This window comes from Mesoplodon densirostris, chromosome 9 (assembly GCF_025265405.1).
Source record: "Mesoplodon densirostris isolate mMesDen1 chromosome 9, mMesDen1 primary haplotype, whole genome shotgun sequence".
NCBI lineage: Eukaryota > Metazoa > Chordata > Mammalia > Artiodactyla > Ziphiidae > Mesoplodon > Mesoplodon densirostris.
The window spans coordinates 18,638,347-18,663,817 of NC_082669.1; the positions used below are offsets into that span (position 1 = coordinate 18,638,347).

Genomic DNA, 25,471 nt, shown 5'->3' on the forward strand with positions numbered 1-25,471 from the left:
GAAAATTAGAATTAACCGAATAAATTCAAGCCAGCAGAAATTCCTTATATAGGAGAGGTGGCCTTGGAGAACAACAGGACAGTTTCTTCCCTTTCATATGTCTCTCTGTGGCTACAGTGATTGGTGAATCGGTGCATTGCAACTTAAATATTTACTAAGCACCCATGGATTGGTGTTATAATGACTTGACCCCAGATTAATTTTCCTCCTCAAAATTTTCTTGTTCAAGAGTTTGACCACACAGTAGGCTCAGAGAGCAGGGGATTTGCCCGGAGCCCCCATTGTACAGAAGGCTAGAAACTAATTAAAAATCAGAATGTCCTCTAATTCAAAATCAAAAGGCATCCCCATATCTGCCCTTGTGAAAATTGTGCGAGTTGGCCAGTTAATGAGACTGTTGCCTGGGGTGAAGTCTGCCCCTAGCCTGTGTAATTGCCAAGAAATGAGAGAGACCTCACTGGGTCCTAGGCATGAGCAAAAGAAAATGATTTCCGGACGTAAGTGGAATCATTAAGAATGCAAGAGCGCTAATGCATCACAGCCGCTTCCAGGGCGCCAGAGGTGCCTGGACCAAGGCAGGAACAGCCCAAATAGTGTTGAGTCTCCTGCTTTGTGTTAAGTAAGCAGGGAGGAGATGCAGAGTTCATCTCCCCTCCAGGTAGGGAAGGGAGAGGACTAACATTTACTGAATGCTCCTTACGTACCACCCTCTATGTTGAGCATTTTATATATATTGTCTGACTTAAAAAATGCCAGAATAGTCCATGGGTTTTTGTACCTGGACAGGGTGATGCATACACAATCCAGCCTTGACATACAGAATGACACATGCCTGACCCCCACTATCATTGGGGTTACCCTGCCACGTTCAGGTGACACAGACAAGATCGTCTAAAAGCAAAAAGAAAAATCACTATTAAAATTTTGACCAGTAAACTTATATTCTTTATTTCTATGTAAGTATTTTGTGTCCATTTACCAAAATGGGATTGTACTAAATGTGATGTTTCATACCTGCTTTTTAAAACTCGCTTTTACATGCTTATTAAATACTCTTCTACAGGATCATTCTAGTAGTTACAGAGAGCTATGTAGATACTTTCATAAACCCTTTTTATCAATCTCCGAGTGTAGGATATTTAAGTTGCTTTCAAGTTTCCACAATGTTAAACAATGTTCTAATGAACATTCTTGTAGATAAATCACTGCAAAATTATCCAAATTTTTTAAAGATAAATACCTAGCCTGGAAATTGCTGGGTAAAAGGATTCTGACATTTTTTAAGTCAAGTTTATTGAAGCATAATTCAGAGAGAGCGGAATTCAGCCTTTTCAGGTGTACAGTTCTTTGAATTTTGACAAATGTATCAGTTATGTAACCACCACCACAATTAAGTTATATAACATTTATAAGTATTTTAAAGCTTTTGATGCATGTTGTCAGTCGTCTGCTAGGAAAAGTATACCATCTGCCATCTAGTCCCATCTATCATCAGGCTATGAAAGGTGAACATTAGAGATTATCCTTAAAAATTAAAAAAAAAAAAAGATTTTTCAATTTGGCATGTGAATGTTTCCATCTCATGTTCAGTTACATTTATTTGATTACTAATAAGGTTGCATATTTTTTCATATGTTTGTTATCTGACTTTATGTCTTATAGTATGATATACTATATCTTTGGCCTACATTTCTAGCCGACTGTTTATCTCTTTCTTATTGCTTTGTAAGAGCTATCAGGGGCTAGGGATGAAGAAGTGATCTGTCATGCTGCAAATATGTTTTCTCTCGTCATTTGATTCTTTTAATATTGTTTATAGCTTTTTTTTTGTCCAAATTTTGAAGTTTCCGTAATCTCTCCATCTTTTCCTTATGGATTCCACCTTGGAAATCAGCTTCAGAAAGCCCTTCCTTTCTCATTCCATGATTGTTTAAATATTTTCCCTTCTTCCATTTAAATGTTTAATTCTTTTGGAATTTATTTTGGTATATCACATGGGAGAAACTTTATTTTCCCCCCAAATTATGAGCCAATTGTACCACCCCTGTTGATCAAATAATCTGTTCCCCCACTAATCTGAGTCACCTTTATTATATATTTAATATGTACTTAGATATGTCTCTGAACTTTCCATTGTGTTCCACAAAATTTCTTATCTTTTTTGGAGAAGAATAGGTACTATATCACACAGTTTTAAATATTGTAGTTTTATAATGTGCTTTAATATCTAGGATGGCAAGCACTGTTTTTCGTTACTATACTTTTTCAGAATGTTCTCTCAGGCCCTAATTATCCCAGATGAACTTAAAAACATATCTGGGTTTAAATAGCCAATAGGAATTTTTATTCAATTTCATTATATTTATAGATTAATTGGAGAAAAATTTTTATCTTTATAATAAACAGTTTTATCACCGAGGAACATGCCATGTCACTCAACATGTTCAAGTTTTCTTTTACTTACTTCAGTAAATGTTTACAGTTTTTAAAAAATGGGTTCTGCATGTTTTGTGTAGGTGTTTATCTCAGGAATCATGGGCGTTTTGTTACTGTTATTCACAGCATCTGTCTTTTTACTTTCTAACTGGTGGCTCCTACCTATAGCATTCTATTTATTAATTTTATAGAAAGCTAGTTTAATAAAAACTAGTTACAATAGTATTTTAGTTTTCTTCCCCTTCAGTGTTCCTAGAACACAATGGTTATTTGCAAATACTAATGATTTTACCTTCACTTTTCTGATCTTATACATTTCTTTTTCCCAGACTCATTATTCAGAATGATTGTGACTGGTAATTTCAGATCATTCTTCACATCATTTCATTTTTGTCACATGTTAAATTACAGGTTACTTTTATAAAAATCAAAAGTGGGTTTTAATCCAGTACCTTATGATGAACTACTCTTGCAAGTTTCTGATAAACCCTAGTTGCCTATGGAGTGTTATTCTCTTAACATTTTACTCAGTATTTTATTTGAAATATTTAAACCTGTAATCATTCATTTCAGTTTTCTTTAATATGTCATCTTTGCCAAATTATGATATTAAGGTTGGACTATTCTGATTTTGTAAAATTGGGAACCTTGCAACTTTTTCTTCATGTTGGAACAATTTAATTGGCACGAGCATGCCTGTTGCTTCAGAAGTGGGCTTAACTCACCTGTCACCTACTCCAAGGCTTTTAGAGAAGGCACCAGCCATAGCATTGTTGAAAGCCCTCTCTCACTCAGTATTCAGAATTTATTTTAAATTTCCAAAGGTCATTCAACAATTTTGAGAGTCAGACAATGAAAAACTAATTCATCTGTTTTCTTAGTATAGGACACATTGGAAAATAAAGATGAAAACTACCTAAATCTCAAACACCACATTTCCGTCCCTTCTTTGGATTCCGTTAGCTCTTGGCAAACATTATTTACGCTTACATAAAGTTATGTGATTCCTGGATGGTGTTCAAAAACTGACTCATTCCTCTTCAGAGACTATAGAAATTTCCACCCTCATTTGCCTAGAAAAGAGATTGAAGTGAAAAGAGTAAGAAATAAGATGAAACTTACTGTATCAGTTAGTTTTCCTTGAGCACACCCTGGGTGTGTGCAACCACACTACATTGCTTCAGAGATTATAAAAGCAGTCTATGTTCTCAAGCTTTTCATCTGAGGCAGGAGACCTGCCTTGCTTGTGATGATTTCCTCGCAGGGACAGGATAATGCCATGTAAATTCCAAAACAGCCTGCTGGTCTTCAGCCTACTTCGATGCCATAACAACAGCTAACAGCGTTTTCTTTCCCTTTATCCAGGATGTCTGCGTCAAGGCTTACCTAGCCCTTCGTCATCACACAAACCTACTCATCATCCTCTTCTCCATGATGCTGATGACAGGGATGCCCCAGCTAACCAGCAAAGAAGATATTGAATACATTCGTGATGCCCTGACAGTGGGGAAGAGTGAAGAGGATGCTAAGAAGTATTTTCTGGATCAGATTGAAGTTTGCAGAGACAAAGGATGGACTGTGCAGTTTAACTGGTTCCTACATCTTGTCCTTGGCATCAAACAAGGGGAGAAACATTCTGCCTAATACGTTGGGCTAGAATTTAAAAGCTTTAAATCTGTACGGCGGTCCTCAAACTTGATTTAAAATGTCATAGGACATTATGAAAGCTGCCACTTGAGAAATATAGCTCTTTCTCTAGCTGAACTCTTCACTGGAGAAAAATATCAGCATGTCTGATTGTTTAGGTGATGTTCAATTTCAGCCTTATTTGCAGGTTTGTTTTTTTCTCATTTGTCTCCATGATGTTGGAGAACATTCTAAGTTTAAACAGCCTAATCCCTCCCTCACTGTGGCTGATGGTTTGACTATCACACTATTGAGTGCTTCTGGAAATTCTTTAGAATAATGGGTAGCATCTCTTTTCATCTGGGCTTCTTCTCAATTTGGGTTATCCTTGTGTTTCTCAGACTCTTTTCAGAAGAAAAAAATACGAGCATTGTAACCTTTGTCTCATTCCGTAAATGACACATCCAAACATCCCCTCCATGGCTGCAGATGTTAGTGATGTGCTAAAAGCAAGCAAAGCGAGCTAGTCTTTTCAGGGTCTTTTGTAATTAGGTTCTCTTACCATTGAGACCCAACAAACACAAAATGGAACATCTGAACCTTTGTACCCTGGCCCTTCTCTGCTGGTCTGGTTCCAGGGTTAAGAAGAGCAAAATTTGTCTCAACTCTGCCCACAGGGCAAACTCTCAAGTGCAATTATGATAGCCTTCTCAGCATAGAAACAGGAAATAACTAAAGGGACTCATTTGGGGCCTTTATGTTTCCACCCCCCCACTGCCTTTCTCCCTGCCTCTCTTCCTCACTTTCCACATTCTCACAGCTCTTTATGCAGAGTTGTGAAATCTTCAAGAATACCTTTACCCTAGAACTCAAAATTAGTTGAAAAGAATTTCTCCTCTAGGGATACTAGAATTTTAGGTACTTATTTGTAAAGATGTTTGGTGGAGTTTTTAAAAAGTACATTATTAAAGGAGACATTCCTGAATTTATGGATGTTTCCAAATGCCTTCATTTCAAATTTTGGTCTCAGCAGTTTTTTCTTTCTTTTTTAATGGAAGAAGATATTTAATATCTAAAACAGTTCTCCAAGTTAGGAAGAACACTACTTGCCCTATGCATCCTGCAGTTTAAAGGACTTGTACACTCCAACACATTCTTCAGATTTTCTAAAAATAATTCAAATGTCTTCTTTAAAAACTATTTTCATCTCTTAAATATTTTCTATTTATTGGAAGTGTTAACAGAGAAAGATCATTAAATTATTTATAAAATATTTTAAAATGACCTATAGTTAATAGTTGACATAGAAATAACTCTGTTAATGGTGTCTATGTTTAAGTTTAATGAGATATAAATATATATTTAATTTTTAAGTTTTCTAAATAGATACCTGTTGGACTTTGGTGTAGCCCAAACCTTTCAAGTATGCAAAAGCCCAGTAGTTCTTAACTCTGGCTGCAAATCAGAATCACCAGGGTTACTTTAAAAATGTACTCTGCCTGAGCTTTCCTGGTGGTGCAATGGCTGAGAGTCCGCCTGCCAATGCAGGGGACACGGGTTCGTGCCCCGGTCCGGGAAGATCCCACATGCCGTGGAGCGGCTGGGCCCGTGAGCCATGGCCACTGCGCCTGCGTGTCCGGAGCCTGTGCTCTGCAGCGGGAGAGGCCGCAACAGTGAGAGGCCCGCGTACCACAAAAAAAAAAAAAATACTCTGCCTGAGCACCCACCTCTGCTTGTAATCAATTAGTTTGGGATGAGGCCCAGACATCACTGTTTGTCTAAGTACTCCAGGTGATTCTAATATGCAAGCAGGGTTCAAAAGCCCTGCATGACCCTTGAAGGTGCAAGTGACACTGCTTCCTTGTCTCCTGATCCTTTTCCCAGCTCCTAAGGTATCCAGAAAAAGCTCCTCTTCCTTGACAACTCATCCTTTTAAAATCACACTTAGCACTCTGTACAGAGGACCATGCCTGTAACGAAATATTTATTCCTCTGTGTTAATAGAGAATCGACATTTTATAGCATTTTTAAACCAACAATTCCCCACCATTCTTTTGAAGAACAAAAAGAATGATGCTTTCTCATTCAGAAGAGGATGTTTCTTTATTCTTATATAGTGTAGTCAAGCTCAGACCTTGCACAAATTCCACTTTTTATTTGAATTGCTCAAGAAATCATCTTAATGATAGAAGAATGACAGAGGAATGTATTTATATTTAGCCTATTGGTGCACGTGTGTACAAATTTGCTCTTCCAAAGAACAAGTTCTTTTGTTACGCTGTTTTTGTATATATATGTATCACATTGGGGTTGATTCGTCCATATTCCACTGAAGGTACAATTTTAACTCTGTAGACATACAAATAAACAAAAACCACCTTTGTGTGCTTCCTTCATCGTCCCCGATGACCCACAACTTTTATACCTTTGAAAATGTGCTAGAACCTGGGCCATCTTGCTATTCGGAGGAGATGTTGGGGAACTACGCCTACGCTATCTTCAGTGCCAGATGAAAACAGAGATCACAAGTCAGATGGTTCAGGCCAAAGCAGCTTATATGTGTATCTAGGATGGGTTACATAATTTGCAAGCCCAGGGCAAAATGAAAACACAAGGGCCGTGGTTCACCAATCATTACAAAACTCAAGACAGCAACAGCAGAGAACTAAACCTTCTGAGCGTGCGTCACTGCCCAGCTCACAAGCCCATGGAGCTGACACTGGGCGCATCTGAACAATGGCTTCGGTGCTCAGCTTACATTTAGACCACACCTGTATGAGTGCAGGTTAACGTTCCAGATCAAAATGTTGCTTCTGCTCTAATTGAAATACCTCATCTCTATGGCTGTACATGAAGTCCTAAAACACAGGCCCATGGCTTTGGAACTGGAACTATGGCCACTAAAGTAAAGCAAAGGGGCTGTTCTAGCCCATCCCACATGACTGCATTTGACTGGCTTTGGTGATACTTTGGTGAGAGTAGGGGGAAGTGGAAACTGTAATAAAATATATCAACTCCTAGAGCAAACTCTTAATTTTAAAAAATTAACTTCGTTAAATATATCGTTTACAAGAGTCGAATTATTTTTTAAAGAAAGGTTAGATGTCGGAATAATGCATAATTTGGAGGCTGTTAGTGCTATATAAATGGAAATTAGTTATTTTTTGAAATGAGTCTGAAAAATAATTTAGAAAGTAAGTTTCTACAGCAAATTCTGGCATTTGGTAAGTGAGGCTCTCTTTGACTTGTGAAACAAATTGTCAATTATATTTTACTATGTAAAGAAAAAAGAAATTTGGCTTTTTAAAATTTCTGCTGTATTATTTTCTGTTTAATCCAACCGAATAATTCCGGTCATGAAATCTGGTTCTAGTCTGGGTGCTTGTCTGCATTTTCCAAAAACTCATCTTCAGGACAGATGCTGGGGAACTAAAGCACACACCTTGGCTTAAGTGAGCCCAGAGAGCTAGCCACTCCCTCTTCCAGACAGTCCCATCCTCCCCACTTGCATTTATATTTTCATTGCAAATTGTTAAATGTAAATTTAAATAAAAGAAGGAATCTGATATCGTGTGTTCTCTGCATACATTTTTCAATGTCTGAAGGTTCAGATATTCCTAAAATTCAAATTTTCTTTCAAGGAATCTTTACTGAGTGCCCACTACTTACTAGACACTGTGTGAAGTATTGGATATGACCAACCGTATCCAATACTAGACCAACCCAGTCCCAGTCCTTAAAAAGTTTATAATTTGCTGGTGAGAGTAGACACTTCACGATGGGGGTTGCTGTGGGTTACATTGTGTCTCCCCAAAACATATGTTGACGTCCTAACCCCTGGTATCTGTGAATGTGAACTTGTTTGGAAATAAGGTCTACAGATGTAATCAAGTTAAGATGAGGTGGGCCTTACATATACCTGGACAAAACTGTAATTCAAAAAGATACATGCACCCCTATGTTCATAGCAGCACTATTTACAATAGCCAAGACATGGAAACAACCTAAATGTCCATCGACAGATGAATGGGTAAAAAAGATATGGTACATGTATACAATGGAATACTACTCAGCCACAAAAAAGAATGAAATAAGGCCATTTGCAGCAACACGGATGCAGCTAGAGATTCTCATACTAAGCGAAGTAAGTCAGACAGAGAAAGACAAATACCATATTATATCACTTATATGTGGGACCTAAAACATGACACAAATGTACTTATTTATGAAACAGACTGACAGACATAGAGAACAGACTTGTGGTTGCCAAGGGGGCGGGGGGCAGGGGAGGGCTGGACTGGAAATTTGGGATTAGCAGATGCAAACTATTATATATAGAATGGATAAACAACAAGGTCCTACTGTATAGCACAGGGAAACTATATCCAGTATCCTGTGATAAACCATAATGGAAAAGAATATAAAGAAAAGAATATAAAAAAAGAATGTAAAAAATTTTTAAATAAAAATAAAAAAGATGAGGTGGGGGCTTCCTTGGTGGTGCAGTGGTTGAGAGTCCACCTGCCGATGCAGGGGACGCGGGTTCGTGCCCCGGTCCAGGAGGATCCCGCATGCTGCGGAGTGGCTGGGCCCATGGGCCATGGCCGCTGGGTCTGTGCGTCTGGAGCCTGTGCTCTGCAACGGGAGAGGCCACAGCAGTGAGAAGCCCGAGTATCGCCAAAAAAAAAAAAAAAAAAGATGAGGTGGGCCCTAATCCATCATGAGTGGTATACTTAACGGAAGGGAAGGAGGAATGCCTTGTGACAGAGATAGATTATAATCATGTGTCTACAAGCCCCAGGAACTCCTGGGGCTACCAGAAGGTAGAATAGGAAAGGAAGCCTCCTCCCCTAGAAGCTTCCAAGGGAGCATGGCCCTGCCAATGCCTTGGTTTCAGACTTTCTAGCCTCCAGAACTGTGAGAGAATACATATCTATTGTTTTAAGCCACTCAGTTGGTGATACTTTGTTATGGTATCCCTAGGAAACTAATATAGTGTCAATAATGAAAATTTTTGTGGGTGTTTTTTAGGGGTTAAAGGATCACATAGTTTAGGTAAGTAAAACTGTTTGATATTTTCTGCTGTTACCAACAAGATTGAATTGTGAGCAAAATACATAACAGAGTGCTAATATTCTTAATATATTAAAAATTTATAATAATTCAGTAAGTAAAAGATAAATACCTCATTAGAAAATATTTAATTCACACACAGAAAATGCATTGTGGCCATTAAGCATATGACAGCAGACCCCAAATCACTGTTGATTAAACAAATGCAGATTAAAACCTAAGTTCCTTTTCCCCATTAGATAAGCAAATATTGGTAATGCCCAGAGTTTGCGATACTTTGAAAGAGCAGTCTATCACACTGTTGAAAGCAGAGTATGTTGGTAAATTCATGCCTGGTATTTTGTCAAAATTTAGAAAATGAAGAAGGTATCTATTCTCTGACCCAGCAAGTCCACATCCAAGAATTTATCCTTCAGAAATTCTTGGACAAGTACGCAAAGACTTATGGATAAAAACAGTTGCCAGCACTCTTTGTAATAACCAAAAATTGGAAACAACTGAAAAGCCCCTCTCAATAGCACACTGATTAAATCACATCCATATGCTGGACCGCAAAGAAGCCCTTGAAAAGGCAGATCAAAATCTATTGACCACCAGGTACATCTATGACCTGCTGAGGAGTGAAACAAGGTGGTTACAGGACAGTGTTACATCAAAGTTACGTTCAAGCTAACATGTAGGTTTGCATGTGCATTAAAGGCTGGGGGATATACTCACACCAAATTGTTAGTAGTGATTTTTCTTACCTTGCATTCATTTTTTTCTCTTGGATTTTGGGGAATTTGACTTTCTATTAGTTGAATTTCTTAACAAGGGGTAAAAAAATTAAGTCTTTCATTTCTGGGAAAAAATGCAGTCTGCATGATAACCTTATCCTTTAGCTTACATGGAGCCTCATTAAAAGCTCAGAAAATTTTGTTTCTCAGAGGGAAAATAATCACGTAAAGTCAATAATTATCAAGCACTGACATCAAAGCTGTTGTTGGAACTTCTTGGCATAAAGATGACACTGGTGAAGCCTCCTGTCTTACAGGACCCTGCCTGATTGTGATCTGTTTATGCTAAAGCTCACCCCATCCATCCCCTAAAGTGTCAGTGCTTTTGGAGGGGGGCCTCCAGGGCTGCCCTCTTCAATCATTAAGCGATGCCTTGCCCGGCTCAGTTCCTCTCAGCTCTTCAAACCTGTGCAGCCCGTCTGGCCATGCTGAGCTCTCTAGCTCATGGTTAAGGCTCCCCTTGGAGGTGCAAACTGCCTCATTTTCACTTCTCATGAATGTCAGATTTTTTTTTCCTACACATTCCCTTATTAGTGCGGCTTACATCTCACTACCTGCTGCTTTGGTAAGAATTTTCTCTCCTGGGAGCTGGGCTCTGAGTCTGAGTTCACCATGCACGGGTCGATCTAACTTGGAGGATGTAATGGGGATGGGGACCTAGCAAGGAACATAAAATCCCTTTGCAGCACCTCAACAGCACTCCTCTGTGTTTCACAGCAGATGGCAAGTCATCGGAGAAGTTTTATACTCAGAGAATGAAACTCAGAATTCTTTTGATTACACTGAAGAGGTAAAGTAGGTCCCTATTGTCTGCAGAGATGCACCCACCATTACCCCCACCATTTCCAGACACGTGCAAGGTCTGTGGCTGAACAGCACCTCCCATTGCCAGATGTATAACACCAGCTGTTAGGGACCATTTGGGCCTCCCACCCAGCAGCTTGCCTTTGCATCATCACCAAGCACCTGTGCTACAAAACAACCGGCCTGTGGCTACTGAGGGCTTCCACTGGGGAAATCCCATGTCCACAAACCACTGCCAAACCCCTGACCTCTCTCCAACTCATGGTTCTGGAAACCAGAGAAGATAATTATTGGAAGCACCTCCTTGCTTAGACAGTCATTCTTTTTTTGTTTTGTTTTGTTTTGTTTTTGTTTTTCCAGTACACGGGGCTCCGGACGCGCAGGCTCAGTGGCCATGGCCCACGGGCCCAGCCGCTCCGCAGTATGTGGGATCCTCCCGGACCGGGGCACGAACCCGTGTCCCCTGCATTGGCAGGCAGACTCCCAACCACTGTGCCTCCAGGGGAGCCCTAGACAATCATTCTTCACGGTGACAGAGAATATTCTGCAGGTTTCATTGGGTAGATGGTTTTGACTCCTTTAATCTATGGAGACTGAAAGCAGTCTGAGCCTTGAGAGCTCCTAGTGGAAATGCTGGACCATTAGCCAGTACCTTGGCGGTAATCCATTCGAGAGTCTGTGCCAGATGTTGCAGGAGAAGTCTGGAGTAGGTGCGGCAGTAAAGAGAGTAGTTAAGTGGCTTTGGCATTAGACCATTCCAAATTCAAGCACTGATTGTCACGTGAAAAAGCTGTCTAATCTCTCTAAATGTCAGCCCTCTCCTCTGTAAACTGGGAGGACAGCAGTACCTCATTTGCAGGATTACTGTGCAGATGAAACAAAATAATGAAAGTGAAGCATTAAGTAGAGTGTTAGGCTCTACATTACTGTTATTGCTCAATAAATGAAAGCTGCCACTTCTCTGCTCCTTTTCAAGCAAGGCTGAAGAATCTTGAGAAATCGAAATGAAAAGTTCAATGGCATCATCCTTGGAGTGTGACTCAGGAGTATTTACAATGATGGAAATCTTAACAACTTTCTGAGTATGGTGTCTTCTGAGTAGGACTTCAAAGGAGAAATCATTTCTATTCTATGCCAACATCAGATACCAAGGAAATCTAAATAGCATCTTTCTCTGATGAGTTATTCTAATCAATGGAAATTAGTCCCTGGGTTCTTCTGAGCCTAAAGCAAGTCAGACCAACTGGAATCAACTGGCAAGGCTACTAATTCCTATTTACCTTTTTCCACCAGCTTTATTGAAGATTAATTTACATAAAATAAAATTTACCACTTTAAATGTGCAATTTGATGAGTTTTGACAGATGTATATGCCCATGTATCTACCACCACAATCAAAATACAGAACTGTTCCATCATTCAGATGTTCTCTCATGCTTCTTTGTAGTCAGTACCCTCCCATCTCTCCACTGAAATGTTTCTATCACTAGTTTTGTCTTTTCTAGAATTTCATATAAATGGAAACATACAGTATGGGGTCTTCTGTGCCTGGCTTCTTCCACATAGCATAATGCTTTTGAGATTCATCTATATTGCCTAATAAAATATAATTTAGGAAGGCTCACTTTCTGGTCAGATTTTGAAGTTCACTCTAGAGCCAAAAACAAAAAACAAAAAAACTCTCTCTCCCTGCAAACCAGCTTTCCTCCTGTTGGTTGAGCAGTAACTAAGCAGGGCTGCCTCTCAGCTCTCCTCTGGTTTGATGGTCTAGTTTAAACCTCCAGCATCTTTAAGGTCCAATTAAATTGCATTAAAGGTTACGACTGGCTCAGCTTTGGTCAGGTGTCCACCTCAGGGCCAATCAGTTATGATTAGGGATGTGAGGGTCACATGGTGAAAACATGGATGCCAAGATTTATCCCTACTACACTGGAAACAAGAGCAGGGTAACAGGCTAAGTTTCTGAAAGTCTTTGGCCATGAATGGAGATATGTAGGTATAGAAACATTTTGGTCAAGTTTTCTGATTTTCTTGCTTGAATACATCTTTGCATATTAAAAAATATACATAAAGACATTCTATTGTATTCACATTTTCTACATAGTCTAATATAGGATCTAACTGGTAGGACACAACTGCTGAATGCAAACATCACTATCATTAATTAGTAGCCATCACAATAACAAGGAAGAAAGGCAATTCAACCAAGTCAAGTTAATCTTCTCTATCTTTCACCACACAAATGAACCCAGGTCATTTACTTCTCTCCAGCTAAGTATGCAGCTGACATTTAGTGAAGGAAGCATAAAAAACGATTTCTGACTATGTGGGTGTGTTTCATGCAAACACTCTTCTTCAGCAGCTTCTGACTTCAAACGAGAACCCCAAGCACCAGCAGGCACGTTTAGTGCTTAGTATATTTAAGAAAAAAAGAATGGAAGTTATATTGTTTCCCTGGAAACCTTTTCTAAAGAAACTTGCACATGCACCTTCTCAAGAAGCAGGTGCTGCAGCCTGGGAATTCTCCCCCTGACCCCTTGCCCAGGCCATCTATTAAAGGGTCAAGTCCAGGGCTTCTCAGCTGTAGCTGTAGGAGCAGTGACTGGGCTTATTTGCTTAAGGTTATGTAGTATCAAGTCTTTCTTTACCGGCTGGTTCTATGAGAAAGATTCTCCCAGGTAGCTTTTGGCAGTTTTTGAAGCATTTGCCAGTTCTGGCTTACCAAAGGGAAGTGGACGAAGCCCTATAGTGTATATCAGAATGGGCGGTGGGTGTTCCCCAGGCAACAAGAGGAGATAGCTCACTGATTATCATTAGTTATTTGAATCTGAATTCCCAATGCTCTCATGTTCAGATTAGATTAAAATGGCCTGGAAAAGAGCCATGCATATTTAGTGTCAGTTCCAGGACCTTTTTCAATAGCTATGATCTTATAGAGTCCTTGGGTAGGGTTACAAAGACAAACAAACCCAACCTATCAGATTTTACATAATTTTAGGAAATTATTGATACCTTGATTCCTAAAGTGCCACAGGAGCAAGGTTGAGGACGATTCCTACTTGGCTCAAAGGGATATAATGTGAACCAGGAGACTTACATAAGTAACTCCTCCCACTGCAGCACTTCACCGTCCTCTTCCTGTTTCCTCCCCTTCCCACCTTCATAACAACCAGGGCTGTTATCTGGAAGAAATCAGCCTGCCTCTTTAACCTTTTCCTCTAATTTAGGGGTGCTTATCTTGGGAGGTCCATGTTATTTCTTCTTTAGGAACTCTTGACATCTTAAGGCATCAGCTCAGTATCTTGGTTTCAGGGTCCTCCTCCATGTCCAACATCAATAGAACAAATGAAAAGCAAGCAAATCACACAGGGAAAGAGGGTATCATTCTAAGATATGGAAGAGACTGCATGACTCTATTTAACAGGTCAGGAGTACAACTATAACAGTGACTAGTCTTGGAGAGACAAGAGAAAGAAATATTAGCCAGAACAACACTTACTCCAGACCCCTTACTAAGCAAGTCCTCCAAAACAATATTCCCATTTCCACTTGAAGTCATCCTCACCACTTAGGATGCCATGAGGTCAAGGCTGAATGTATCCAATTTACTTTCACGATAATGTCCTTTCTCTTTCAACATGATTATCAAACATGTATGTGTCAGGATCCATGGAAAATCTTGGGAATTCAGAATTAATAACAGACAATTCCTTCAGAGACAGAGTAATTAAGTCTCCTGACTGTATCTTTTCCTGGCTCACATTTAGGAAAAAATCACATCGCCTAATTAATCTGGATAAAGTAGTATTTAGGAAAAACTTTCTTGCAGCAAGTTGGCTTTTCAAATATTCTAAAACACAAGAGCTCAAGTTCTTCAAATGTTTATTACTGATGAATGATTGTTACCCTTCCTAGCCTTTGCTCTTCTTAGAAGGAAAATAGAGCCAGCAACCCAAATTAACATAGGATTTGTGTAAGCAAGAACCACCATCAGCTCACCTGCAAAATTCAATAAAGGCTCATCATTTTCTTAGAGGCCCTGCCCTCTAAGTTCAATCCTCTGTTTCTGCGAATCACAAGTGAAATATGCTATTGATTCATAACTAAAAGCTGCATTCCCTTTTTCTCAAATTTCCTAGAACTCTCTTAAAATTTTATATTTATCTCAGTGAAATATGTAGGGCATATTTTGAATTTTTGGAATATTTTGTCTTCACCAAGTATGTCAATTGACTTGAGAATACTTTGAATTTACACAGTTTTGGATAGAAAAACTGCAAAACAGAATCAAAGATTTCAGAATGTCTAATTAATTGGACTAAATAATCAAACGGCTGATATTGTGACAACTAGAATTACTAGGATCTAAATGTATTCAGATTTTAAAAAATCATCTCATGAACTTTCCTTAGACAACCACAAAATACACCGTGGACACCAGCAGACCTAACATCCATGAGTTCAATTACTGATGGGCAACTCTAAAGATCCAGTGTATGTATTAACTGATTTTTTGTGTGTGTGTAGGAAACCAACTTTGAACCCAAGCTGTGAGGCTCATATAAGGAGGTGAGGCATTTAGCTAATGAGCGAGTCTTTTTGACCCATCACATCCACATCTCTACAATCTTTTTGGGTGTCCATCAAAAGCGTATACAAGTGTGATGTAGCGTCACTTGTTTGTTGCTTTGTATGTTTAGTAGTTGTCTATGTTATGCTTTTACACTTGGAAAGTCCATTTATTCACTTGTGCAACAAAAATTAGTATGAGTTAGTCATTGGGGATTCTGCAGTGAACAAATACAGGGCAAGTCCCTGTTCTCATGGACCTGCATCATATGGTAGAGACAAAAAGTAAACAAATGAGGTAATTACAGAGTGTAAGTGTCATTAAGGAAATAAACAAGGTGATTTGTTAGCAAGTAAATGCAGCAGGATAACCATACATAGATGGGTCAGGAAGGGCCTTGTGGGGAATTAACATCAGAGTCAAGACTTGAAGTAAGAGAATTAGGACGCCAGCCCTTAGTTAATTATCAACTGTTGCTGGAGAAAATTAAGTACCTGTAGAAATAGATGATGCCATTCACCTATTCCAGGGGTACTTGAGCGTCAGAAACCATCTATGGGATGAATACGATATGTTTAAATGACTTTGCATTGTACATCTGCTTTTTGATGACATATTTCAGTCGTTAGGATAAAACAAAGACACTGCTTGGGCTATAATGTGTTATTTCATTAGCACAATCTCCTTAGAACAAAAAATATCTCTTCCAGCTATTTTCTGCTACCAGCGTAAGTTTGCCTTAGAGCAAAAGTAAATTTAATGTACAAGATTCAATTGTATTTCTATACATTTGCAATAAACAACCTGAAAAAGAAAAAAATTTGATTCATAATAACATCCAAAGGGATAAAGCACTTAGGAATAAATTTAACAAGTAGTGCAAAACTTATACCCTGAAAACTATAAAAACATTATTAAAAGAAATTAAAGAATATCTAAATAAATGGAGAAGCATCCATGCTCATGGATCAGAAGATAACGTTGTTAGGGTGGCAATACTCCCCCAAACTGTTCTACAGAATCAAGACAATGTTCAGGAAAATCCCAGCTGGCTCTGTTGTAGAAACTGACAAGCTGATTCTAATTATGGAAATGCAAGGGATTCAGAACAGCTAAAACAATTTCAAAAAAGAAAAACAAGGTTGGAGGACTTAACATTTCTCATTTTCAAAACTTAACTACAAGGGTACGATAATCAATACCATGTGATACTGACATAAGAATAGTCACATAGATCAACGGACTAGAATTAAGAGTCCAATTTAAGAATAAGCAAAGGATATGAATAGATAGTTCTCTAAAGAAAATATGAAATAGTCAATAAGCACATGAAAAGATGCTCAACATCATTAGCCATCAGGGGAATGTAAATCAAACACTCAATGAAATACCATTTCCTACCCACTAGGACAGATAATCAAAAAGAGAATAATGAGCGTTGGTGAGGATGTGGAGGAATTGAAACCCTCGTACACTACTGGTGGGAATGTAAAATGGCACAGCTGCTTTGCAAAACAGTCTGATGGTTCCTCAAAAGATTAAACATCAAGTTCCTATATGACCCAGCAATTCCACGCTTAGTTATATATCAAGAGAAATGAAAACTATGTCCACATAAAAACTAGTACAAAATGTTCATAACAGCATTATTCATAACAGGCAAAAATTAGAAACAACACAAAATTCACCAGTTGGTGAATGGATTAAAATGTGGTGTACAACTGAATACTATTCAGCAATGAAAAGAATAAAGTACTTTTATGCTACAGCATGGATGAACCTTGAAAACATCATACCAAGTTTATGTGAAACAAGCCAGTCACAAAAGGCACATATTGTATGATTTCATTTATGTTAAATGTCCAGATTTGGCAAATCTATAGAGACAGAAAGTAGATTGGTGGTTACCCAGGCCTGGGGCAGGGCGTGGTAGGGGAGTGACTATTCGTGGTTATGGGGTTTCTTTTTGAGACGATGAAAATGTACTAAAATTGGTTACAATGATGGTTACACAACTCTGTTGCTATACTTTAAATGGGTGAATTGTATGGTATGTGAATTATATCTCAATAAAACTTTTATATTTAAAAACGGTAAATCAAAGAGAATGTTTGTATGTGTATAACTGAGACACTTTGCTGTACAGCAGAGACCGGCACAACATTGGAAATCAACTACACTTCAATAAAAATAAATAAATAAATAGATAGATAGATAGATAAATGCAAATTGGAGATAATACCAGGAAAATCAATGCTCCTATCATTGAAACTTAAGATCAGAAGAGTCAACAATTTACTAAGTCAGGTTACCTACCTTGTTTTCAGGTGTGACCTCTGGGTAATGACACTAGATGAAAATCTGTTCTGTTTACTGGCCCTTAAGAAAAAAAGCACACACGAGGTGCCTCAATAAACCACTCCAGTTCTGACAGCAACTCCAGGAACCAACAGAGACTTCCCTAAGGCCAACCTCACGTTAGATTTTAGGCTAATATTGATCTCTTTCTATTCTAGAACTATGACTCTGGTACTAACATATTATGCCTCTGTTCTATTGGTCTCATCTTGGGCTTGGCTCTTTACTGCAAATGCTAAGCAAAAGTCTCACATCTTATTGATAATTTAGGACAAGAGTGATGCTGTACAAATGAGTTACTTGCTCTCTGCTTCCACTTCTCCCTGTTGTTATTTCTAAAATGAGATGATCTGACCCTATTAATTTCAAGGGATACTGTGGCAAATGAACTGCATACAAAAGGAAAATTATTACCTACTAGAAACAGCGTCATCTTAAAAAATGATATGATATTGATTACTATTTTACAGCTTTGCCAAACTCAAAAGGTCCTTTTCTTTGTTCCATGGGTGCTTTTAAGTGCCTTAATTTAAGGTTATTAACTTCTCTTTGCCAGATGCCTTTAGTATCCGCAGCTTTTAAGATACCACAGTCTTCCGAAAATCTGAAACCAGTGACTGGCGAGTGTGAGGAAAGGGGCTGAAAAAATAACGTTTCCTGCGGGAGGCGAGCTCTCTAAGTATTTAGAAAAGAGAAAGAGAAGAGTGGCGGGGAAAAACTAATATGAGGCTTTTAATTTGGGGTTCTATCAGTTTTCCTTCTACCCAGCATATTTAGATGGTAGCCTGCCCTCAGGTTATACTTTATATGCATTGTCTCCAAAGCTGTCCTAGAGTGTTTTGGCTGAGGCATTCCTCATCTAGAAAAGTTTGATCACGGAATAACTATAATTCATTTTAATGCAGTAAGAGCTTGCCACACTAAGATAGCCCTTTCTCCAGATAATGTTGTCCTTAATTTGTGCTTTTTTTTCAGATGCTTATGCTCATGGAATCCTAGTTTCCTTAAAATTGTGAAATTTTTGTCTTTAAATGAAATTCCATTTCGGCACAATGATTATTGAATACTTTATGTCGCTGGGGGGGTTAAGAAGATGACTTAGATACAACTGTCGAGGATCTTTTTAGAGTCTAATGAGGGGATAAAGGGCACAAATAACTTGGATACAAGGCAGAGCATGACAAGTGTCAGCCATCAGCATGGGTATTCAGTTGATGATTTTCCTACAGCTTTCCTTCCGTGTTTAATTCCCAGTAGCTGCTAAGAATTTGAATAAATTTGAATAAAATGCAAATATTAAACAATCATCCCAAAATGAGATCTTCTACACACTATTATATATCATTTTCTCCAGTTTGCTGTCCTGGTTGAAGACAACACTCAAGCCCTCTGATACTCCAGCACTTTGATCTCTTTTCATGGGGAGATTTGCATCCTCTAAAAGAACAAACCACGATAAGTCAGAAAAGCAGAGGAAGCTTTCAAAAATAAGCCAGAGACTCTATTAGAAAACTGTTTAATTCTCTATGAGCTTAAAAGATCCAGGTGTTTTTAGATTCTCTCAACAGTTGGATCGTTCTTTAGATAGCTTCCGCAAAAACACAGGTAATACTAACACCTTAATATCCACCAATGGCATGCATAAACATTTGAGACTTTCACAAACGCAAAACTCCAACTCCCTTTATGCACTACAGAATTAATGGAACGTTCTCTCAAAGCAAACAGTGAGGTTTCTCTCTGGCAGAGTTATAGAAAAACCTTTTCTTTTAGACGATGGTTATAAAGGCTCTTAATACTCTGAGTGTGAATGCCATCTATTTGTACCATGTGTCATATCCATTATATTTTCTCGTTTTCCTCTAATGCTTCAACTACTAATGCTGCAACCTAATATCATATCCACTATTAAACCTGAGAGTTTAGTCTTGGATAGGCCAACCAGATAAAGCTCGCTAATAAGTTTGACTGCCCAGCAGTTCTAGTGAACCTGTTAAATAGTTGTGCCATGACAAAACACCCTGATCCCATATGAATTCACCTATGTCTCCTATAAGGCAGGTTGATTCTGCCCCCAAGAAGTTTTACTGAAGTTCATTTGCTCATATTCAAAACCCCTAAGTAGACATGGATTTCTTTTCCAAGAGCAGACAATAAAATACAAATAAAAACAAAACAAGCAAACAAACAAAAAGAGAAAGCACTCCCCAAATGATGTAATTCAGAGGATGTACCAAATATATCAGCCATGATGCCTGTCTCACCACAGTCCAAGCTAAGGAGCTCTGCTTTGCTCCAAGAGACTGTGACCTCACCCGAAGACGGTTGAATATGAGCCAGTCCATAGCTTGGCTAATGACACATCAGGTATCCTGGCATAGAAAGTTGATGAAGATGAATCCTTGTCTTGAAATTTTTAAACTAAGAAATATTGAGGAGGGCATAAGGGCCTCACCCTCTCAGTTTCTCATGTCCATAATGGAAATGATAATAATATTAGTATTCACAACATGGCAGAGATTAATCAATAATAGTGAAGCACTTGGAACAATATCTGGCACTTAATAAGCATGCAATAAATGCATTGTCATCATCAGCATCATCATCATGAGTGGCTGTCTTCTATTCAGAAAACCTTGCATGAGAACGCATATGTAACAATACATGTGTAATAAGCTGAAAAATAAAAGGAATGAGGGATGACCAGCCCTACCAGATATGAAAATTAAAAAAAAATAAAGCTACTTTAAGTAAAATGATATGGGATTCATGTAGAAAGAGGCAGATAAAAATTTTTCCTGAAATTGACCCAAATATATATGGAAATGTAGTGTATGATAAAGGTGGCATTTCAACTTAGTAAAGAAAAAATGTTATTATTAATAAATTATTAATAACTATTTTTAGAACAATTCAGCAGCTATGTGGAAAAAAGTAAAATAAAATCTGTAACTCACCCATTATATCAAAATAACTTCTAGATAGGTCAAAGATTTAAATATAAAAAATGAAGGGCTTCCCTGGTGGCGCAGTGGTTGAGAGTCCGCCTGCCGATGCAGGGGACACAGGTTCGTGCCCCGGTCCGGGAGGATCCCACATGCTGCAGAGCGGCTGGGCCTGTGAGCCATGGCCGCTGAGCCTGCGCGTCCAGAGCCTGTGCTCCGCAACAGGAGAGGCCACAACAGTGAGAGGCCCGCGTACCGCAAAAAAAAAAAAAAAAAAAAAAAAAAAAGAAAGTAATAGAAGGAAATATGGATGAATATTTTTACAGTATTGGGAGATGCTTTTCTAGGATGAAAAAAAATTCTGAAGGCATTCAAAAACTACTGACTATAATTGAAAGCAAATGTTTGGGGGGAAAGTTAGAAGCAAATGTTTGGTGGAAAAATCATGAAGTCAAAAGACAAATAGAGAGAAATATTTGCAACACAAGTGAAAGTCTAAGGCCTAATTTCTATAAAATACAAAGAGCTCTTAAAAATCAGTAAGAAAGGAGTTGACCTTTCAATAGAAAAATGCACTAAGGGCATACAAATGACTAATAAATATAGGGAAAATATTTAATTTCTTTATAATTCAATAAGTATAAATTTTAAACAAAATTAAATATCAACATAAGCTATCAGATTAGCTAAGACTTCATTTATAACAATCAGCATTGAGAAGGTGGGAGAAACTCTTTGATTCACTGCTAGTGGGGGTAATTTGATCATATATTTTCAATTAGAAATGTACTTTCCCCTTTACCCAGCAACTGTATTTCTACAGACTTGGACAAAAATACAAGAGTATGTATAAAGATGTTCATTGCAACATTGTTCATAAGAACAAAATACTGGAAACAGTCTAAATGCCTGTTAATAAGGCACTGGTTAAATAAATTCCAGGCTGTAGAATACTATACAGCCATTAATAAAACCAAGAGTAGATGTATATATTGCCTTTACTGACACAGAAAATGCCCAAGATGTATTTTTAGTGGAAAAAACAAAATGACAGAAGAGAATGTTGAATATGAGTCCATTTAACCATTTCAATATCTATATAAACATGCATTATAATATTGCATATAAATATGCAATATAAATATGCCCTATTTATGTATTCATATGTACATAAAATACATACATATTAAAATACATGAATGAGGCATATTATGCCTATATCTATAAAATACATACATATTAAAATACATGAATGAGGCATATTATGCCGATATCTATAAGTAGCAGTAGTACTAGTATGTGTGTGTGTGTGTGTCAGTAGTATTTGTATACACTTCAAGAGTATCCCCAACTCCTAACCTCTGGGGAGTGGGGTGGTGGGTAGGAAGCAAGGCACTCAGAAAGGAAATCAAGAACCTTTACTTTTTACTCTTATATTACACATTCCTGTGCTGTTAGAATATTTTTATAATGAATGTATATTATTTTTATAATTTTAAAAACTCAAAGAAATTCATTTTTTTAATCCTGCTGTGGCTCCTTCTGGAGAAAAAAATAAAGCCCGAACTCCTTAGCCCACCAAAGGCTGCCATGATTTGTTTCTTATCCGCCCCTCCCTTTCAGCCTATCATCTCCTATAATCAGAACTGCCTTGCCCTTCCTCTTTTGCTCCCCTCACCCCCTTGGGGATAATTTGCCTGTCCGCTCTCAGATCCACTCCCTGCCCTTCTCCCTTTGCTCTGTCACAGGAAACTACATTTCCCAAGCTCCCTTGCCCTTCAGCTTCCGGGTGGAGTTGGCCAGCAGGAGCCCTGGCAGGAGCTGCGAAGAAGCCAGGGTATTTCTCCCTCTCTCTTGGCCTCAGATCATCATCTGACTGTATCGCCAGCTGCCGTGGGACATGGTCTTCCATGGACCTAGCGTCTGTAGGCAGGTCTACTCTGGTTGCTGCTCCCACAAGATGGTCCCAGATCCCAGGCTCTGGTAACACCACTCTTTGTCCCTCCAGCCCGACTGCAGGTAGCAGCTTCCTGCTGTTGCTAAACTTGGAGCTGTCTCCCCACCTCTGTTGGACTTCTTAGCTCTTCCACTGGCCATGTAACCAATTTTCTGCCTTAAATTTTCTCCTTTTGAGATACCTCAGGTGCCGTGTGTTTTCCGGACTGAGAACGATGCCCTCTTCCCTCTTCCCACGGTCATAAAAAACGAACACCGTCTGTTGTACCTAACAGCAATAAGCACAGTAAGTACTCCAGTACCTCTGGGCTTTTGTTGAAGTCATTCCCTCAGCCTGGAATGTCATTCTTTCCCTTGTCTTTCAGTCAAAACCTTACACATTCCCTAAAGCTCAGCTCAAAGCCCGTCTTCTCCAAGAATCCTCCTCTACATCTCACACGTATTCACCCCCTGCCTGCTTTCCAGCCACATGTAGAGAGCAAGTGGATTATCCCAATGCCCTTTGTGTCAAATATTGAATAAAATGCTCTAGTGACAGGCGACATCTTAGGCCAATCAACTAACACCTTACTGGCCATTGGGTTATCATTTTCTTCTGTTTTGAAAAGCTGAGACGTAGTCACCTCATCATAGAGCCTTCCCTAACCACCCTATAAAATAATACATCCTTTTCTGGGGAATCATAATTGCCAGTAAATTCCAGAGTCCTTTGTTTGGTTTTATTTTTTCAATGAGCTCACTTTTGCATGTAGGTGCCTTTTAATACCCCTTTTCTCTTCAGTTTGGTAATAAATGGCTCCACATTCGTGCTCCAGTTCAATGAAAGTTCTTTTTAAAGGCAGTGCCAGCCAAAGTGTAGTCACGTGTATACTGTCCCAGCGTGTAGATGCATTTGCAGAAGCCGACCCCCAGGGGTCAGAATGAACAAACTACCTGTGGACTCAGGGTTTTGATCATTAGCTCAAGAACCCTCAGCTCTGTTTCCCTGGAGAGTAATCACTTTTCTGTTGTGAGAGAATTGGGGCTTTCCCCAAATAATTTTTGACTCCTCATCACCTGGTGATATAGGAGTAGGTCTGAATGACAGAGAGAAGATGATGTCAAAATCATGGTGAGTAAGCTAATGAACGTTTTGTATATTGCACAAAAACGTTCCTGATCTGACAATTCTGATGACTATTTTAAGTCTTCCCTAATCCTTTAGCAAAGAAGAATGTTCCTTTCTGCTTTGCCAACTTAGACCAAATAGGCCCTCTATTCACACCAGCAGAATTCTTCCTCCTTGTTACAAAACCACAATATGTATATTTTCAGGGGAAAATTTTCCTTATATAAATTTAAGTTATAATTGAGAAACGCTCTTCAGAAAACCATTTTCACAGGTGCACATTTTTATGTGACCTCAGTTTATAGAGTGTAGCAAAGGCAAACAGTTGAGAAATGCTTCATGTTTAAAGTATTTATGGCACTAAAATTTCAGATTAACACTTAATCCCTCGGTGGATATCCCTATCAGGAGAGTTGCTTCTTTAGATTAGAGTGGAAAATTACTCCCTTAGGAGGAAACAAAAGTCCCAGAGTTTCCTGTGTCCCCATCGACTTCACTTTTGCCCACAGAAGGACAAAGAACAGCAAAGGGCCCTATGCATGGAGAACAACCAGGCTTGCGGCACCAACGTTAACCCAACTTGCATCTGAGTTCCAGCAACCCCACTACCACCATCCTTGGACATTATCAACATTGCAAAACCCTCTAATCATCTATTCCCTTCCCCGCTCTGTTCCTCAAGCCCAAGTTCCCACTATTCGCCTCCATCTTAAGACCTACTGTCAGCTGTCATTCCTCGTTTGATGGTAAACAAACACTTTTATTATTCAAAGACGTTCCCTGCCCTCTATGTCCTCTGCTATCCTTGCAGAGAAGGAAACTCCAGTCTCCACTCTCGCAGAGGCTCCCACTTCTCTGCAGTCATCTGGGGTAGAAGCTGTGCTGTATTTTCAAGCTCTGCTTGTGTGCAGAATCCTACCATTTCCACTTCCAAATTTTAATACTGCCTTTAGTCTCTCATTGTCATTCTTGACTCTGACCTCACTACACGTTCACCTCAAACTCAGTCACTTGTGTCACCACTTTCTTTCTGGAGCACTTTGCAGAAGACCATTCATAAACTACCTTCGTCTCCTAATACCTTGAGCTCTCAAGACCACACCTTGAGTTTAATTATTCCCTAGAATTTCTGTTGTTTAAGCCACCTGGTCTGTGCTATTTTGTTATGGTAGCCCAAGCAGACTGAGACAACACCCAGTATTAACCTAGGCTCTCTATTTGAACTTTTATACTCTACTCTGAAACAATGGGTTTTCTTATGCAAAATTCAGATACATAGGTTTAAGGTCAAAACATGAAGTCAGATGACACTTGACTCTGTTATCCTCTGTCTCCTCCTCTGTAAAACAGGGATGAGAGTTCCTTCTCTGCCAGCTTCACATCATTGCTGGGGCAATCACGCGAACACACTCAGCAAACCTGGACGCACCAGGAAATGCAAGCATCATGCAATCGGGCCCCTGGCAACCTCTTGAGCTCAGAAGGGAGCTGCACGTTATGAATGTTGGCTCCTAGTTTCCTTTTTTACCCAGAGCAAGCAGTTATTATAATTCTTAGTTTAAATAATTAAATGGGAAAGTGTCCAGAGGCAGGAAAACTTCAGGCGGTCTCTACCAGGGAAGTCTCAAGACAGTCCAAGAGGGAACCTGGGAAAACCTGAGCCAGAGAAAGGAAGAGTAAAACAAATTTCAGGTTAAAGAAGAAACAGAGCCAAGAAGCTAAGAGAACTCTGGCTTCTTTTCCCAAGGCAACAGTCTGTCTCACAAGCAAAGGCCCTTCCAAGGGGAAGAGGGAGAGCATCTCCTCTGGCTGTCGGGGC

The 25,471-nt window shown here is 39.0% G+C and overlaps 1 protein-coding gene across 1 annotated transcript in view; it reads left to right on the forward strand.

Moving 5' to 3' along the window:
- PIK3CG (phosphatidylinositol-4,5-bisphosphate 3-kinase catalytic subunit gamma) overlaps nt 1-4,080 on the forward strand; it is a 29,817-nt gene extending 25,737 nt beyond the window's left edge. The window contains exon 11 of the mRNA XM_060108319.1: nt 3,802-4,080. Within this exon, the coding sequence (XP_059964302.1) occupies nt 3,802-4,080 (279 nt within the window). The remainder of the gene's footprint in view (nt 1-3,801) is intronic.
- The last annotated feature ends 21,391 nt before the right edge of the window (nt 4,081-25,471 follow it).